This window comes from Mauremys reevesii, unplaced genomic scaffold, assembly GCF_016161935.1.
Source record: "Mauremys reevesii isolate NIE-2019 unplaced genomic scaffold, ASM1616193v1 Contig16, whole genome shotgun sequence".
NCBI lineage: Eukaryota > Metazoa > Chordata > Testudines > Geoemydidae > Mauremys > Mauremys reevesii.
Genome location: NW_024100782.1, coordinates 47,959 through 66,989, shown reverse-complemented (window position 1 = coordinate 66,989; position 19,031 = coordinate 47,959). Strand labels below are relative to the sequence as shown.

The following is a 19,031-nucleotide window of genomic DNA, read 5'->3' as shown; positions in this document are numbered from 1 at the left end:
GATCAGCAATAACCAGCAGGACTCAGGGTTCACAACATATTGAGATGAAAAGAGCCACTCAGCCCTCTCACAGCTGTTATTGCCGGCTGTCTACAGACTCAGGCAGGCTGCACTGCATTTACGCTCTGGTCATGTGTGGATTGATTATTTATTTATTTATTTATTTTGCAACAATTAGGGCTGGAACTTTCTGTCTTAAGATATTTACCTCTGCTGCACAGCTCCATAAAGATGAGTGTGTTTTTTCACCACTTCCTCAGCCATGGACTAACTAGAGATCTGACTACAGGTAAGACTCCTGCACTGGTCCCCAGGGGACAGACAGATGGACCTCATGGACCTTTTCCATCTCTGCCTTCTCTCACACAATAGGGAGCAGCCAGACCTCATGAGCCAGGGATGTGGAGTGAGCCCCAAAGTCGTTTATTGGCCTTGTACTGGATGGGAGAGGAAGTGGGGTGACCCATAGAAATCAGGACAGTGCTGGAATTCTCCAGAAAACTGGCACGTCTCCATCCTGGGGAGTGCAGGAGGAGGGTTGGCTCTTCAGTGGTTGGGCCTTGGCATCTCCTCTTGGTGAGCATGGACAGCTCTCTGCACAGCAGGAAACTCCCTCCAACTGTGTGAGCCCGACGGACCCTTCCCGGACTGTGGCCTGTCGGTAGGAGCAGGAAGAGAAATAATGGCCTGAGGTGATAACAGAGCAGCTCCCTACCTGTCCGATGACAGCGTGTGCGCCACACAGCTCAGAACCACGTCCTGGGGGTGGGAACGAGCCAGCAAGGCTGTGGCCCTCAGCGCTGTTTTTCTGGCTCTGGGATAACAGACGTTGTCCAGCCAGATTAAGATACGTCCCACGATGTCTCGAACCTGGAAGAATGCCAGAAAGTTGAGGGATGGATTTATCCATGAGTGGCCTTCTCCCAGGTAACCCCTCCTGGCAGCCCTGCAAGCCGCCTCTCACCTTGGTTGCCCATCTTGGCTCCTCCATAATGTCAAGAAAGAGGCTTTGACAAGTCCAGGAACCCCAGCCTTCCTGAGGTCTGGTTTAGTACCTTAAAGCTCAGAAACATACACAAAAGCCTTCCCCAAAACCTTACTGTGGGCACAGCCCAAACTCCCCTGATGTCCCAGGGCCTTCCCTGCCTTAGCAAACTGCTCTCAGCCCTGCTCTCAAGGGCTTCCCTGCAGGAGCCTTTCCTCCATCTCTGCAACTTCCTGTTGATCTTTCTAGCACAATCAGTTCCTCCAGGCCCGTGCTTCTCAACCCAGTTTCCATTGTGGGCCCCATATGTGTTGTGTGGGGCACATCCAATACCACCTATTTGGCCCTGAGGATGTCCCAGGTAGAGAAGCGCTGCTCCAGACCCAGCTGGTTCCACTGATGTACCCAGAGCCCATCCCAGAGATGGCAGGCAGGGCTAGTTGGATGGGGCTAGCCAGCTCCAGGCCCTAGCCCTAAGGAGAACCTCTACACTGCGGGATTTTAAAACCTGCCGTAACAAATCTCAAAGCCGGGTCTCTAACCTCAGGCTCAGGCTATGGCACTGGGAACAGCAGTGCAGGCCTGGAGACTTGGGCTGGAACCCAGGCTCTGAAGCCCCCTCCTCCCTAGGCTTCAGAGCTCAAGTTCCAGCCCAAGCCCAGAAGAGGCTGCATTGCCATTTGGCCCCACAGTGCCAGCCCTGGGAGCCCACGTCCATAGGGCCAGGCTTTCCGGCTCCTGCTGCAGAGTTTGCAGCACAGGGTAGACAGACCCGAAAGGGACAAGCCGCCCCCTAGGGCTCTTCCATGAGGAATTGGTCATTGCCCTTTCCTCTCTCAAACAAGGAGCAGGAGCTACAACCCGGGTGGCTGGATTCTGTTGCCCTGTTCTGCTAGCAGGAGTTAGAGCCCTGCACAAATCAATCTGGAGATTGAGGGGCCATTTGTTATCTTCCCCCTCGGACCTGCTGGAAACAGGGAACTCGGTCAGAGACAGGGATGACCTGCAGGAAAGCCTAGGAACAGGCAGGTTTGGGGAGGAAGCTCAGGCTGAGGATTCTGTTTGTTTATTAGTTTCTGAGTTTCCAGGAAAGCCAAAGCCCAAGAAGGGAATAAGTCTGCACTTAGGCGCCATGGGCAGGCAGTATCTGGGGAAGGGCAGGAATGTCACCTATTTCCATGCCGAGTGATTGAAGGCAATGTTTAAAGAACTGTAGGGAATGTGAACCCTGATTCCTTTCTCGATAACCCCACCTGCGCAGGCTTGGGCAAATCAAGGAGCTCTCTGGGCTTCAATTTCCCCAGGTATCAAATGGGTTGAATTCCTACCTCCCAGGAGGGTGGTGGAGCTTCATTAATCAGGGGGAATAATGACTCTGAGAGCCTCCTACCCAGGGGATGTAGAAATGAAGTCTGCCAGAAACCTCCCTAGGCCAGTCTAATTCACGGGGGAGGCACTCAGATCCTATGGGGATGGGCAACAGGATCAGAGCTAGGGAGAGATAGAGAGAAAAGTGCAAAGCCAAATTCCTCCTGATTCTTCAGCTGGAAAAACAAGGCCCTGCAGCATGTCTGAGGAAACCAATGTGGAGGCCCATGGGCAGACTAGGTAAGTGCTGTGCTGCCAGGGCTGGGGCTATCGCTCCCCTTCAGTGGGGCTGGGCTGTCCTCAGGGACGTGTCAGAGCTCCAGCGGGCAGAGAACACGTTAAACACTGGACGCCGCGGATCCGCGTGGTGAAGCGATGAAGGGAAAGGGGCTCAGCCAACCTTCACAGCACCATGCCCATGTGTCCCAGGAACGGTTTCCTAGGAGAGGAAATTCTACCCTCCCCCCCTCTGCGCAGCATCCCCCTGCCCCACAGCGGGAGTCTCTTACTCTCTCCATCTTGTCTCTGTGTAGAGATACGATGGTCCTCAGCTCTTCCTCGGCGGCTTGAAATCGCTCCAGGGTGGGTATCGTCAGACCCTTCACGGCTCTCATCAGCAGGGCTTGGAGCTGTGCTGAGGGAAGCTGCTCCCCGGGGGTCTGCAATGAAGAGGGACAAAGCCTCTTGGGACTGAGTATTTCCATTGCTCAGCTGCTCTGGAACAGTCTGTCCCCGCGGGAGGCTGGCAGCACCCAGTGAGCGTGGAGACTCCGTCTGAGCCGTTTTCTTAACAAACCTCAACAGGTGCCGAGGTTTCCTCAGTCTTTCATACGCTTCCCCCTCCCCCTCTGCCTGAGAAGAGAAGGGAGCCTCTCATCCAGTGCTGGGCCCCCAAGGGCCACCCCATTTCCTCCCTCTCTAGCCCCTCCTCCCAGGAAGCCCAGCTTTTGCTGAGAAAGCCTCATTGGCCTGCAAAGCCCATTCAAGTTGCTTGTTGAGTGCAGCCGAGGGGTCACTGCAGAACCTGCCCCATGTCCCATCCCACCCCGAGCGCCTGAGCAGATTGGCTCAGCAACTCTAGCAGCCCACAGTGTCTGTGAGGAAAGGACTGAGAACAGGGCCCAAACGGAAATGCCTCTTCCTTCCCCACCCTGCAGCATGTGGTGCTGCCACAAAACAGACAGGAATCACCAGCAGGACAGAAAGTAGCTTTGACTGAAGGAGCAAGTCTGCCTGGCTGAGGAGAATCCCAAACTGTGGGCCTCTGGGGCCAGCCCCCCGTGGGTCAGAACTCACTGGGCACAATGTTACTGCAGGGGGCCTGTTTCCAGGGTCACCTAAAGCCAGGGCCTGGGGTGCTGAAGGCCTTTGCCTTGGTGTCTCAGGCACCTCCTGAGTGTTACTGCAGCTGGCCTGCGTGGCTGGATTAGCACCGTCTGTCCTGGACGCCAGCAGCTGAGGATGCAGTAGAGCACACCAGAGTGACACACTCGCATAGATACTCCAGCCCCCTGGTGTGTAACAAGCTCCCAGAATTGCAAACTGTTTTACGTGCTGCAGGGTGCTCTGTCACTAATCATAAGAGTTACGAATGCATCTAGATGCCTGGCAGATATTGGCAGGCGGGATCTAACCTGGGACCTCGGGAGCTTAGTGCAGGAGCCTCTCCCACAGGAGCTAAAACCCAACTGGCTGTTAGCTAAGGCTCTAGAGCAGACTCCTTTTATCTCTGTCTCTAAGTGGTCCTGGTGCCACTAGACGGGCCAGAACACCCCACCCAGCAGGTGTGTGGGTTACCCCTACAAGTGCAGGGAGGGGCCTGGTAGGATTTTCAGCAGTGTCTGTGTCCCATGGAGAGTGCATCAGAATCAGGCACCTGAGTCAGGCACTTCTGCGAATCCCACTAAGCACCTGTGAACTTCTTGAGATGCCTGAACCCCTTTGTCAACCTGGGCCTCGTTCAAGCAACCCAGAGAAACTCGTAAAGACTGGCTGGAGTCGATCACACTTGAAGAGTGTTTCTTTTCAGCTCCCTGAGCAAGGGGCAGGTAGGTCTCCTGTCAGAGATACCAGCTCCGGGAGATATTAATACACACAGCAGGGGATGCTTTCCAATAGCACAGTCACAAAGCGTCATTACCATGGTCATATGGGAGCTGCTTGGTAATGAGGGGGTGGGAGTGCGCTCTTCTTCCTGCTCTTCTGGGCTCCCTTTTTCCCACTTCTCCTGCGACTCAGACGGCTCCTTCTTCGTCCCTGGAGCAGAAAGAAACATTTGTAACATTTCCCTTTTCCATGTAGTATCCCTGGTTTACAGAGGATGGAAGTCGGGCCCAGAGCCCTGAAGCCACTTGCCCAGGGTCAGACTGAAAGTTGTTGGCAGAGCTAAGCAGAGACCTCCGATCTCATGGCTCTTCGCTGGGGGCTTTTACCACACGAGGCTTCCTCGGACCTAGGGGCCAGTTTCTTTGCTGTGGTGTATTCTACTCACCCCGTCTCCTTGCACACCTTCCCTGTCAGTGATGGGCAATGGGCCTCATTTGCATTTAACCCCCCAAGAAGTAATGGCTCAGCTCTGCTACGGTTCCCAGCTGTGACCTGCTGAGACCTCTGGAGCATTTTACTGATGAAACGGACCCGATCCAGGAGACAAGAAATGATTTCCTACAACATCCAGCCTCTCTGTTCTCCTTACATCCCAGAGCAATGTTAGTACTCCCCACCCCACAGTGCTAGACCCCCAGAGGGGGGTGACCTGACACACTCAGCTCTCCCCACCTCAGCGATGGACCTCGGCCACCCTCGCCAAGAGGTTCTGGCACTAAATGGATTCCAGACTCTGTGGTACCCATCACTGTCCCGTGAGAAGGCCCTGATGTGTAAGGCTTGTAGGGTGACTGGTGTGAGTATTCCTCACATGCTTCTCGCTAACCATGTGGATTGAATCCTCACCTGTAGGATCCAGTTCAACTTTCCCTGTATCCTCCTGCAGCTTCACCTCCTCTGACTCCACCTGGTTCTCAGCTGCTATTTTCTTCCGGGACAAGTGCGTCCACCTTCTTGGTGAGGAAATTGTTCTCTCCTCACCCCTATCTGCCATCGAGGTGTCATATTGGCTACAGACACAGAGTCTTTTCATGCCTGACAGGATGGACCATGAACATTTCCTTTTCTGGGGCTTCTCTGGCAAGGCCTGTTCTTGCTGGCTAAAGTCAGAGCATGCCTCCATTGCTGCAGGTTGGACAAGCACTTTGTGCACATGGATCTCTCTGTGCTCCCTAGAGATGAGTCTTTGGAAAAAGGAACGAAGCCTGGAATAGAAAGAAGGAGGAAATGAGTTTTTCTGTCATTCTCTAAAGGAAGGGAATTAGTTTGCCCAGGATTCACAGATCCAGGAAACTGGTCTTTTGAAGCCATCTGCTCCTCTAATAGCCAGGACTGGTTCATACAACCGAGAACATAAGCAACACAAGACCGCCCATCCTGGGTCAAACCAAAGATCCATCTAGCCTAGTATCCTGTTATCATAAACAGATAGTTAAGGGTTAATGTCTCTTTTACCTGTAAAGGGTTAACAAGCTCAGTGAACCTGATGGACACCTGACCAGAGGACCAATCAGGGGACAAGATACTTTCAAACCTTGGTGGAGGGAAGCCTTTGTTTGGGTTCTTTGTTTTGGGGGGTGTTCTCTCTTTGGATCTAAGAGGGGCCAGATGTATATCCATGCTCTCCAAGCTTCCTGAAATATTCTCTTCTATGCAGTATAGTGAGTATTAGAAAGGCGGATTAGTCTTTTGATTAATTTCTGTATTTGCAAATGTGTGTTTGCTGGAACAATATTTTACCTCTTTGCTGTACCTGTACTTAAGCTAGAGTCCCTCTAGTTTTTATAAGCTGTACCCTGTAAACTTCCATCCCAATTTTACAGAGAGAGTTTTTATCTTTTTCTTTTTCTTTAATTAAAAGCTTTTCTTTTTAAGAACCTGATTGATTTTTCCCTTGGGGAATTAGTCTGACTCACCAGGGATAGGTGGGAAGAGAGGATGGGGGAAGATGAATCCCTCTTTGGTTTAGATTCAAGGAGTTTGAATCAAGGTAGTCTTCCCTGACGACCAAGGGAGGGAAAGTCTGGGAGGGGGAATGGTTTATTTCTCTTTGTGTTAAGATCCCAGGAGTTTGGATCTGTGTTCCCCAGGGAAAGGTTTGGGGGGACAGGGAGTGTGCCAAAACACTATATTTTTGGCTGGTGGCAGTGTTACCAGATCTAAGCTAGGATTTAAGTTTAGAAGTAACCATGCAGGTCCCCATCTTTTGGACGCTAAAGTTCAAAGTGGGGAACAAACCTATGACACCTGTCTTCAGACAATCCCTTTAGGTCATACCCATGGAAATTCACCCCCACTCGTCTGCTGAAAGATAAAACAGTGGAAATCTGCCTCCAGAGAAGGTGAGAGGCTGGCGCAGGAGGGAGCTGAAAGATGCCGACATTCAAATCAAAACGGAACGTTGAGAACTGACTCTTGCAACACTGGCCCCCACCAGTCCCTAGGACGCGGGTGGCCGACCTGAGCCTGAGAAGGAGCCAGAATTTACCAATGAACATTGCCAAAGAGCCACAGTAATATGTCAGCAGCCCTCATCCACTACCGCCCCAGCCCCCAGCATCTCCCTCCCACTGGCAACCCCCCCAATCAGCTCCTCTCCCTCCTTGCCCACTCCTCCCGCCCGCTGCAATCAGCTGTTTCGCAGTGCGCAGGAGGCCGTAGTGGGGAGTGGGGAGGAGCAAGGTCATGGTAGGCTCAGAGGAAGGGGCAGGGGCCTTGGGGGAAGGGGTGGGGTGGTGGCAGGAGCTGGGGCAGAGCAGGGGGTTGAGCAGTGAGCACCCCACAGCATATTGGAAAGTTAGCATCTGTAGCTCCAGCCTCGGAGTCAGCGCCTATGCAAGGAGCCACATAGTAACCTCTGAAGAGCCGCATGCGGCTCCGGAACCACAGGTTGGCCATCTCTGGGCTAGGAGAAGGAGGCACCAACCTGTCATGTGCAATCTAAGGAGCAGGAAAAGAATTTGGGAATTACCTTCTGTAAAAACTCATCTTCTTTCGAACACCTGTGGAAATAGCTGATTCAAGAAGTTGTTGAGAGATGGCTAGTCCGCGTCTATCAGTAGCTCCTTGGGTCACCAGCCGTTGTCAACCAAGCCAGTTGGCAGACTGAAGGCAGGGCAAGAATGCTGAAGCAGAACATTCTTTGCTGTTGGGATACATGACATCACAATAAACTTAACCATAAACACCCCTGGACACGGACCCAGAGAGACACGGACACAGAAGAGTTCGTAACCTTAACAACAGTGAGAGACTCACCCAAAATCTCTAGGACTTTTGATTTTGAGGAGGGGGATTATTGATGCCAGTTGCATGGGCGCTCTGGGCGTGGAGCACCCACAAGGAAAAATTAGTGGATTCTTAACACCCACTTGCAGCCAAGCTCTGCCCTCCCTACAATGCTTCTCGCCCACCAGAAGTCCCACTGAGCAACTCCTCCTGTTCCCTCCCAGCACTTTCTGCCCACTACAAAACAGCTCTTTCATGGAATTCAGGATGCTCCAGCAGGGTTCGGGTGGAGGGGGAGATGGGGAAGAGGTGGGGTGGGGGTTGTGGGAAGGAGTGTTATAGAAGTGGGGCGAGGGTGGAACAGGGTTAGGAAGAGAGGGGGCAGGGATTTAGAAAAAGGGGTTGATTTGGGGGTGCGGCGGGGAAGACCAGGGAAAAGGTGGGATGGTGCTTTGGGGAAGAGGTGGAGTGGGGGAGGGGCCTGGGGCAGAGTGGGAGTTGAGCACCATAGGCCAGAGGGGAAGTTGGTGCCTACTGAGGGGATGGACAAAGAACTGATAGACTCATAGAAGATGAGGGTTGGAAGGGACCTCAGGAGGTCATCCAGTCCAACCCCCTGCTCATGGCAGGACCAACCCCAACTAAATCATCCCAGCCAGGGCTTTGTCAAGCCTGACCTTAAAAACCTCTAAGGATGGAGATTCCACCACCTCCCTAGGGAACCCATTCCAGTGCTTCACCACCCTCCTAGTGAAATAGTGTTTCCTAATATCCACCCTAGACCTCCCCCACTGCAACTTGAGACCATTGCTCCTTGTTCTGTCATCTGCCACCACTGAGAACAGCTGAGCTCCATCCTCTTCGCTCCCCCCCCTTTCAGGTAGCTGAAGGTTAGGGTTACCAGATGTCCCGATTTTATAGGGATAGTCCCGATTTTTGGGTCCTTTTCTTGCATAGGCTCCTATTGCCCCCCACCCCCATCCCAATTTTTCACATTTGCTGTCTGGTCACCCTATTGAAGGCTGCTATTAAATCCCCCCTCACTGTCCGCTTCTGCAGACTAAATAAGCTCCAGCCCCCTGGCCATTTTCCTTGTCGTCTGCTGGACCCTCTCCAATTTGTCCACATCCTTTCTGTAGTGGGGTGGCCCCAGACTGGACGCAATACTCCAGATGTCCAGATATGGCCTCACCAGTGCCCAATAGAGGGGAATAATCACCTCCCTCAATCTGCTGGCAATGCTCCTACAAATGCCGCCCAATATGCCGCTAGCCTTCTTGGCAAGAAGGGCACACTGCTGACTCATATCTGGCTTCTCGCCCACTGTAATCCTCAGCTCTCGTTGGCCAGCCCCAGGACTGACCCATGAGTCCGCGGGGGAGGGGTGGAGGAGAAGAGGCCACAGTGAGTGGTGAGGACCCCAGAGATGGGGGGTGCAGTGGAGGAGAGGGGGGACTCAGCCAGGCAACAGTGGGCGATGGGGGCTGGGAGAAACAGAGCGGCTGGTGGAGTGGAGCTGTTTGTAGTGAATGCTTCAGCAGAACCCCATGGAGAGGCGGGGCAGTCAGCCTTGGACCACGTACGGTGCCTCTTAACACCCTGTGTGCCCCCCCCATCTCCACCCAGGCTGGGGGTGGATAAAACTCTGCTGATAAACTTTTGAACTCTGGGGTGGCACTGACCAGAGACAGAGACTTTTGGGTTGTTGGACTTTGGGGTGATTGGACTTAAGACCCTGAGGGGAAAAGGAGAACAGGACACTGCCAAAACTTACTTGGTGGGTCTTTTGCTCATGGTTGATGTTATGAATCCTCTTTGTGGTGTTTCCCCAACATGATGCCACATTGTTTCCCTCCTTTATTAAAAGGATTTTGCTACACTCAGACTCTATGCTTGCGAGAGGGGAAGTATTGCCTCCTAGAGGCGCCCGGGGTGGGGGGTGTAGTATGTAATTGTCCCAGGTCACTGGATTGGGGCTCGAGATGGTTTTTGCATTGCGTTATTGAAATGGCACTCCTGGATACTGAACCCAGCTCTTGTTGCTGCCAACTCAGAGGGGCAGAAGGGTTACGCTCCCAGCTCATAACTTCATAAACATCAAAGTTTCATTTGAAGATCAAACCTTGCTTCACACCAGACAGTCCACACAAGAGAGAACCTTCAATAAATGAAGGAAAAGATTCAGTCTGAGCTCACACATTACTCCCCATCACGTAATTCAGAGGAGGAGGAGCTTGAATGTGGTGGAAGCTTCATTTGGTGCTCACGTGGCATCAAGCATCAGCAGAGCCACACAGGGAAGAGCCTCTCAGATGTCCTTAGCGTGGAAAATGCTTCTGTTGGAGCTAACACCACACTGGACATCAGAGACTCCTCCACACAGGAGGGAAATTCTCTCAGTGCCTGACTAGGGCTGGCCATAGTAAAACGTCCATTTCCTAATCCCCACATGCAGCAGGGGCATTTGGTTCCCAAATATCCAGTTGTCCATGTCTGGGAGCAGGTTCCAGCAGCAGCTGACCCGGAGCTGATCAGTGGCTCTCTGGTTTTGCCTGGTCTCAGCAAAGGCCAGGCAGAGAAGTCCTGGTCAGCCCCTCCTCCCTGCCACAGCCCTGGCTGCTAAACTGCTGGGCCTTCCTGCCAACCTGCTGAGGGAAGGGAGAGAGAACCTGCTTTTGACACTACACCCCAGATTCGTCATCATGATGATGCATTTAGTACAAGATGGGGCGTGTAAGATGTCATTGGTAAAGTTCTAATTTGCTGAATAGGAGTATCCTGTTTGTATGCATGTATCAGTTTGGTAGCTGAAGTTATGAATATTGACTCTGTATCTTTATTTCAAATGTGGTTACACCTGGTGACAACCACTAGGAAAGATGCTTCCAGTGTAGACAGCGGGTTGGGAAGGGCCAGCAGGGGAAACAATAGGCCTTAGGAGAATCTTATCCCCAACCTGGTGAGCCTGCTTGAGAATGCTCCAGGCAGCCTCTGAGCAATGGGCTCGGCAAGGTAGGCAAGGGCATGTGACCGGACCACATGACACTGAGCTCCATTTTGGGTACCCGTGTTTCTCCACAAACTGGGCTGGGAACCAAGTTTAAAAGAACAAGTTCGGCCACATGGAACAGCTCTCTAATGCAGGGAGTGACATCATCGGTTGTTGGTTACTCTCCCATTGCTGAACACCTGAGAGAAACTCCGAAAGAAAATGACTTGGCCCAAGCTGGAAAGCAAGTGCAGCTTGTGCCTTCAGCATCTGCAAGCCTGCTTGTGCCATCAGTCAGGGTGAGCCCTTGCTAAATTATACCCAATCTTCCTAGTCTTTTAGGCTTTGTTGGCAATTTTGTTTATTTCCTAGGTAATCTGCTTTGATCTGTTTGATATCACTTCACTTCTGGTTTCTGTTGTTAGTAATCTTGGTTCATGTTTTAATGTGAACCTGTGTGCTTTGGAGCCTTTACCTGTGCTGTCTCAATTCCCATTGCAGCCAGTAGCAGCTGAAATTATCTAGGATCCTGGTTAGAGGGTTGGATCCAGGTGCAGATGCAGCAGCTCCACTGGTTAGGGGAGCGGCCAGAGCAGAGAGAGAACCCCGGAGTGGGGACACCCTAGCCCCTGTTCTAAGTGACCACAACAAGATTGGAGGTCAAACCAGCAGACACCCTGGGTCCAGCCTTACCAGGGTTACGAGGACTTTGCCACACACAGAGTAGAAGGAGAGTCCTCGAGGTCAGGGAGGCCTCTGCGTAAAGGGAGTGGGAGTGAGGACTCACATACTAGCTGGCCCATTCCACTGGGGGTGTGTATAAGCCAGAAAAATGTGCCACAATAGTGGGACCATGCCCCCCTTTACACTTGGACTCTTTGCTTCTCCCTTTCTCTCCTCTGCTGTCTCTGCTCCCCTTGGCTTTCCCAGCACCTGGCCCCACAGTGCTTGTGGTCAGCTGGAGACGGGGCTTTCTGGGCCTGCTCCTCTCTCCTGATTCCAAAGGACTTGGGGTCAAGTCCCTTCATGGTTGTGCTGGCTTAGTTTTCCCTTTGTGCAGAAATTCCTGCTTTCTTCAGGACTGGAGCCTTCTCTTGGCCTCTCAGGCCCATGCTCTGGTTTCAGCTAGAGCCCCGGGATGGAACTGGGGCGTAGGGTGTCCCAAAGGATAGAGCGTGAGCCTTAGTCGCTTCCAGACTAGCCTTTGCCATCCCTGCCTGTGTGTTTCACTGCTTCTCGCCAGCTGGGAAAAAGCCTCTTGGGGTAAGATCTCCTGCCCCACTGCCAAAATGAGCAACCTTGGAGCGGGAATAGTAAGAGGCCCCAGCAGGGGTGCAGGCCCTGCTTTCCTACTGTCTTCTGCTGTTGGCCACAGAGCATCAGCAGCTGCTCCCCATGCTGGTCTGCGGGTGCCTTTCAGTGGGTGTCTGGTGTGCCAGGGAGCAGGCTGGCTGGTGTCTTTGCGGCTGTCTGCAGCCCACACGCAGGCATGGTCCTCCCCTCCTCTTGCCCCACCCTCAGTCGCTCTGTGGCTTTTAAGCCTTCCCTTGGAGCTGTCAGCACCAGCTGCCTCTGCTCTATGGGCCCAGAGGAGGAAGTTTTGCTGGGCTCCAGCCTGGGGCTCTTCCTCCCTCCTGCCTGTCCCTGGCTATCAAGCCTGGGCCTGGCCTTCCTTTCGTTACACGCCGTGTGGGCGAGAGCCAAAGCGCGGCAGCAAGTGCAAGAGCCAAACCTGTGGGCATCTGGTGAAGCTGCAAGAATTGCAGCCTTTAGGTCACCCCACAGGACGGCAGCATCTCTAGCCAGGGTGTCAAGTTCTAGGGCCCGGCCCATTGCGGCCATTCCGTCAAGCCGGCCAGACAGAGGCCTGGCTCCAGTGAGAGCTACTCACCGGCTGGAGGGGAAAGACTTGCTCTTGCACAACTCCAGAGAAAGAAGCAGAGATTCCAGGCTTGGCCACAAGCCAACAGTGTACCAGATGGTCCCATGGAGATTTGAACTGAGCTGGTAGGAGTCAGACTCCTGCATGAGCCCATCACACCATGGGAGGGTGGGGAGGAGCTGTGAGCCCGGCGGGTGTGTCCGGTGCAGGGCATTTGGAGTCTGGGGGCTGCTGCACAAATCAGCTGCTGGGAGGCCGGTGGGTGCCTGGGCTGCTGCTGCTGCCCCAGCCGGGTCTGTATGGGGAGAGATCTGCATTAGCCCCCTTTGTGCCCAGCTCTGGGGGGTAGGGAGAGTTTGGACTCTTTGCGGTGGCTGGAGCCAGCCCCTGAGCCGGAGCCTGCCGGTGAGGGGAGAGACTTGGGGGAAAGAGCTGGGGCTGAGCAGGAAAGTGAGTCTGGAGCTTCAGCTCTCACTGCCCCAGATCTGCCACTGAGGCCAAAGCAGAGGGTTCTTTTGGTTCAGTTCTTGGGTAACCTGCATTGAGCTGTACGCTCATTGCTTACAATCACTTCAAGCCTATCTTTGCATAGTTAATAAATGTGTGTTCTCTTTCCCCCTAAAGCCCTGTGTTTTGCTAGATGTGCTTGGGGGACCTGCTCAGGACCAGAGACTGGTGCATGATCCTCTCCACTTGGAGGGAGGAGCAGACTGGGGAATAAACTGATCCCGTCAGGCTTTTGGCCAGGGCAAGATGCTGCAGCACCTGGGACCTAGGCTGGAGAGAAACTTCATAGTCCCTGAAGCTGGGTGTGTCCCTGCCTGTGCAAAGGTTTGTGTGAGTGCAGGGCCGGGACTGATCTGCATCTTCTCTCAGCAGCAGTGTGAGAGGGAGCCCAGGCTGGGGAGACAGAGGGCTCAGCGGTACCCCAGCTCCAAGTTGCACCCCTGGGGGCCTTTAAATGTTAGGAACCATCAGAGTTAAGGTGACGTGTACAAACTTTGTGCAGTGCTGTTGTGCATGCCTGTTATGATACAGACTCACAAGAGTGGCCTTGGGGTGAATTCCCTGCCTCCCACAGCATCAATTTCCTCCAGGCCACCAAGGGAAGTGGTGCTTTCTCCATCCCTTGATGAGGTGCCTTTCTGGAGTCTGCTTTGGTCCAAAACTTGCTAGAGTGCCATACAGGAGGCCTGTGATGTGCAGAGGGGTCAGATGAGATGATCTAACCGTCTCTTCTGGCCTTAGTGTCCAAATCTCTGCTAAACTGAGTGTGGCACATTGAGAGCCTCTGAGGTTTCCATGTGCTGCCTGCTTGATCCCCAGCACTAACCCTGAGTGTGTGGGGGTGTCACAGGGAGAGCAGCTCAAACATGCAAAGGGGCTGGCCAGGGGCAGGACATTAGCCCTGCTGGGCAGGGGTGGGTGTGGCGGTGACATCACAAGGGCCTTTTGCAGCACCTCAGCTGATTGGTCAAAGGAGGTTGGGAGGCAGTGATCTCACAGAGAGTCCAAGACAACGGCCAGGTAGGACAGGCTGCAGGGCTTGGGCGATCTCAGAGACCCCCGTGGCTTTGCTGCGGAGAGTCTCCTTCTTTAGGTCTCTCCTTGAGGACTGAGAGAGGAGTGTGGGTCATGCCTGTGAGCGCGAGGAGGAGCCTCCTTGGGGTTTTCCCCTTTCCCACTGCTAATTGAGCAGGAAGACAGACGTCCCTGTGGAGCAGGTAAGAGCCCCAGAGAGGTTTGGTACCTAGGCAGCCTGACCCACCTGGTGCTGGCCAAATTCAAGGCATGGAAAACACTAGGTTAAGGTGGGAGAATTTTTTTACCAACTAGGCCTTTGTCCATTAGAGTCAGGGTGTCAAGTTCTAGGGCCAGACCTTTTTCCTACTTCCCTCCCTCCACTGGTGAGGAGGGGGCTGCTCTTTAGCCCTCGTGGAGGGAGGCCATCCCAAAGAGATGGGACAGGAAGACTGCTCTGAGAGCGATTCTCACTGGTGACCTGAGCCATCCCTGGGCCGTCTGGGGAACCCTCAGCCTCCGCCAGAGTCTCAATGCTGATTGGCTGAGCAGGGGATCTAGTGACAGGGAGGAGACTCAGGACTTTGTTGTTCTCTTTTAAGGCCCAGCAAATAAGCCAGAGCCAATCATCTGCTTGGTGAATTGTTCTCCTTCCTTCTCGCCATTGGCTGTCTCTCCATGAAAGCAACGGCAAACAATCAGTTTTTGCCATTTTTCCTGGGTTACCCGTGCAGATGACATACCACAGCAAGCATGGAGCCCGCTCAGCTCACTGTCACCATATGTCTCCTGGGTGCTGCTGGCAGACATGGTACTGCAGTGCTACACAGCAGCAACTCCTTGCCTTTGCAAGTTAGCAAAGACTGTTAGCAGCTGTATTATATCGTCTGCTGCTGTCTCCTGGTTCCTCCTGGCTGCCCTGTTGGTTGGGGGCACCTGGGCAGACATGGGTGCTCCTGGCCGGCCTCGGTGAGGTCAGTCGGGGGCACCTGGACATAAATGGGAGTGACTCCAGGTTGTTCTCTTCTTTAAGTTTTGTCTAATGAAGATTCAGTCCTGCCTGGAATATCAGGCAAGCCTACCAAAGAACCTGAGAGGCAAACGGCTGCTCTGGGTCAGAGCCTGCTTCTATGATGAGCTGCATGCCATGCCAGGGGGTGCCCCTACAACTACCCCACCCCTGTGCTTCCCTCCTCCCCCACCCCTCCTGGACTACCTTGGCAGTTATCCCCCCATTTGTGTGATGAAGTAATAAAGAATGCATGAATTTGAAACAACAATGACATTATTGCCTTTGCAAGTGGAAATCAGGGGGAAGGGGATGGTGGTTGGCTTACAGGGAAGTAGAGTGAACCACCATTCTGCACCATTTATGTACCTCTCTATACAACGAGTTAAGCCACGGACACGTCCTGAGGGCCCCAATATGAGCTGTTTAGTTTCTAGCATCCGCTGACTCGGTGCTTTCTCAGTTATTCAGCTTCCCTCCAAGGCTGGTCTTTCACTCCCCCTTTGGTTTTTCTAGGCCGTCTCCCTGCTCCTGAGGTATTTCTCAAGAAGTCTCCCACTGCCCAGGGGGTCTCTACTGTGTTGAGATGTCTGGTTCCATCTGACTCTCTGGCAACTCGGTTTATTTTCTGTAAGGCCGAGGAGGAACTATCCAGCAAACCCTGCCATTTTCCACGTTGAAACCTTTTCCCTTTTCCTCCACTCCCTCAGGACCAAGTCCCAGCTCCTGTCTCTAAGGGTGGTCTGTTAACTCTGCTTCTGACTTTAAACCCTGTTGTGCCAAATCGTCTTTAACCACCCTAACTAATTTACAACACTGCAGCAGCCCTTGCTGAAACAGCACCAAACTTGAAAGATTACTGGCAGCTTCCCATAATGCTGCCCTTACTTCAAACCTCTCACAAGTGGACTGAAGTGCCTCCTTTCCCTGGAAGGCATCCAGTCCCCATGGACAGAGACCTTCTTCCACTACCCATATATCAGAGGAGGGTGGGCTCCTCAGCCACCCCCATCACTCTGGGTCCCCTGACACTTCCTCCATTTCCTTTTTAATCTCATCCCAGGCTGACCCCTGCACCTGGTATGGGCCCTAGTTCTTCCTTATCCATTTATCCAAAAAATCTTTTACCCTGGCTTGTCAGAACCCACAACTACCATCACGAGAGTTCACTATACCCCCTCCAAGCAGCTGCGCGGACAGTTGGGGAGGGGGACTTACAGGCTGCCACTCACCTATCCGATGCAATGCCTCCGAGTCACAGCACCAAGATGTTAGGGCCTTATTCCTTCACCCTCTCACTTTCCTGGTCCTTCTCGCATGAACAGAAAGCAACAATACCCGAAGTCCAAAGACACAAACAATTTGATGTTTATTGGGGTGAACTTCCAGCAAGCATGATTCCAGTTTCCTTCCTTAGTGTCCCTCTTCCCAGCTCTGACACCACAGAGCCTTGCCTGTGTCCTTGTTCCTATTCCCATCTCCTGTTCCCACTTCCCCTTTAGCAAAACATGATCCCAATTCCCCCACCCCCATCCCCAGTCACTGTTCCCATTTCCACACCCCCCCACTTCCTGATTGACTGCAGACTATATAGTAAAACCTGAGTTTTGCTTAGCTATACCTTAACCAATCATTTTACTGAAATTTAACTAACCAATCCTAACATATTGTAACATGGTTATTTAACCAATTATATTCCACCACCTTCATTGGTTTACACCCAACAAAATTAATTATACAGCAGACAGAAACAATCACAGAACCAGACAGAGACCATGCAAATAAACATACAAAAGAATACAGAAGTGAGGATTTCACAACTACATCTATACAGACAGAAGGGTTTTCCAGCTGTGTCTATTGATAAGTGAGTTCTTGCCAGACAGGATGCTATTGATGAATTTGCCTTGATGGCCTGTTCTGCTTAGAATCATAGAATCATAGAATCTCAGGGTTGGAAGGGACCTCAGGAGGTCATCTAGTCCAACCCCCTGCTCAAAGCAGGACCAAACCCAACTAAATCATCCCAGCCAGGGCTTTGTCAAGCCTGACCTTAAAAACCTCTAAGGAAGGAGATTCCACCACCTCCCTAGGTAACCCATTCCAGTTCTTCACCACCCTACTAGTGAAAAAGTTTTTCCTAATATCCAGCCTAAACCTCCCCCTCTGCAACTTGAGACCATTACTCCTTGTTCTGTCATCTTCTACCACTGAGAACAGTCTAGATCCATCCTCTTTGGAACCCCCTTTCAGGTAGTTGAAAGCAGCTATCAAATCCCCCCTCATTCTTCTCTTCTGCAGACTAAACAATCCCAGTTCCCTCAGCCTCTCCTCATAAGTCATGTGCTCCAGCCCCCTAATCATTTTTGTTGCCCAATTTATCCACATCCTTCTTGTAGTGTGGGGCCCAAAACTGGACACAGTACTCCAAATGAGGCCTCACCAGTGCTGAATAGAGGGGAATGATCACATCCCTCGATCTGCTGGAAATGCCCCTACTTATACAACCCAAAATGCCATTAGCCTTCTTGGCAACAAGGGCACACTGTTGACTCATATTCAGCTTTTTGTCCACCATAACCCCTAGGTCCTTTTTTGCAGAACTGCTGCCCAGCCATTCGGTCTCTAGTCTGTAGCAGTGCATGGGATTCTTCCGTCCTAAATGCAGGATTCTGCACTTGTCCTTGTTGAACCTCATCATATTTCTTTTGGCCCAATCCTCTAATTTGTAAAGGTCCCTCTGTATCCTATCCCTGCCCTCCAGCGTATCAACCACTCCTCCCAGCTTAGTGTCATCTGCAAACTTGCTAAGGGTGCAGTCCACACCATCCTCCAGATCATTAATGAAGATATTGAACAAAACCGGCCCCAGCACCGACCCTTGGGGCACTCCACTTGATACCGGCTGCCAACTAGACATGGAACCATTGATCACTACCCGTTGAGCCTGACCATCTAGCCAGTTTTCTATCCACCTTACCGTCCATTCATCCAGCCCATACTTCTTTAACTTGCTGGCAAGAATACTGTGGGAGACTGTATCAAAAGCTTTGCTAAAGTCCAGCTTAGCAAACAGCAAAAGCCTAGTGAAAAAATATACAGGCTGAAACAGTCAGGCGCCTGTTTGCTTGACCTTGCTAGATAAGAGAATGCTCGCAGAGGCTGGGAAAAATGCTTGCAGATGCTTTTTGAAGCAACATGTATTTTTTTTGTACTAACCATGAAGCTTATCAAAACATAACCTGCCCTTCCCTCTACAAATGCAAACTGTTTTTATTAGCCACTTCATCGCATCATCACTATACTTTCCCAGCTATATTTTTCCCAGCTTACAAAGGAGGAACAAAGAACAACTGTTCTGTATGGAGTGAGATGGGCAGTTCTCTATCGTAAATTGCATGCCTACAATAAAGAGCTTGATAGTTGGATCTTTGCTGGTCGTTGCCTGTCTCTTTGCGGTCGGACAATGAAACCTGAGCCATCCGGGATAAGAGAAATCCCTGACACTATTAAACTAAGTTTTTCCTTTTACATCTTCTAGGCTCTTCCCTTTCTCTGGAGGTGAGAGGAATATCAGGACAGGATTGTATTCCTAACAGCCCAATAGCACCTTATTTCAATGTGACTAGTTTGGAATGTGAGGATGTGACCATACACTTCCCAGCTTATGACTACCTCTGCTGCTTAGCCAAAGAACCAGGCCTCCGACTGTCACGGTAAGAGAAGGCCATTACACAGACAGTGATTTTGATTCTTTCTTTTATACCTCTCTAACTAGCTAAGTGATAAGAATACACGTAAATTCTTAAAGAATAGGCCTTTGCAGACAGGCCTGAATATCTATATCCTAACAGGGATCCTGGGTGTGACTGGGGCTCCTAGGTGTCACCATAACACACGAAGTCTTGGTCTACACTTAAAAGTTATGTCAACACAGCTACGC

At 52.0% G+C, this 19,031-nt stretch overlaps 1 protein-coding gene across 1 annotated transcript; it reads right to left on the bottom strand.

Annotated features, from left to right (window-relative positions):
• Positions 1-2,470: 2,470 nt before the first annotated feature.
• On the bottom strand, positions 2,471-7,530 carry LOC120393173. The gene is made up of 5 exons (XM_039517744.1): positions 7,431-7,530; positions 5,306-5,664; positions 4,494-4,609; positions 2,863-3,012; positions 2,471-2,476 (listed from the first exon to the last, which is right to left on the bottom strand). Exons 1-5 carry the CDS (start codon positions 7,445-7,447, stop codon positions 2,471-2,473), a joined length of 648 nt encoding a protein of 215 aa, XP_039373678.1. The 5' UTR covers positions 7,448-7,530.
• Positions 7,531-19,031: the final 11,501 nt, after the last annotated feature.

What these genes read in the sequence shown, in the direction of transcription:
- LOC120393173 (XM_039517744.1), bottom strand. An exon ending in AGTTGAACTGGATCCTACAG is followed by an intron (nt 4,610 to 5,305) that starts GTGAGGATTCAA and finishes TTTCTGCTCCAG; the next exon opens with GGACGAAGAAGGAGCCGTCT. An exon ending in GCAGCTCCCATATGACCATG is followed by an intron (nt 3,013 to 4,493) that starts GTAATGACGCTT and finishes TCTTCATTGCAG; the next exon opens with ACCCCCGGGGAGCAGCTTCC.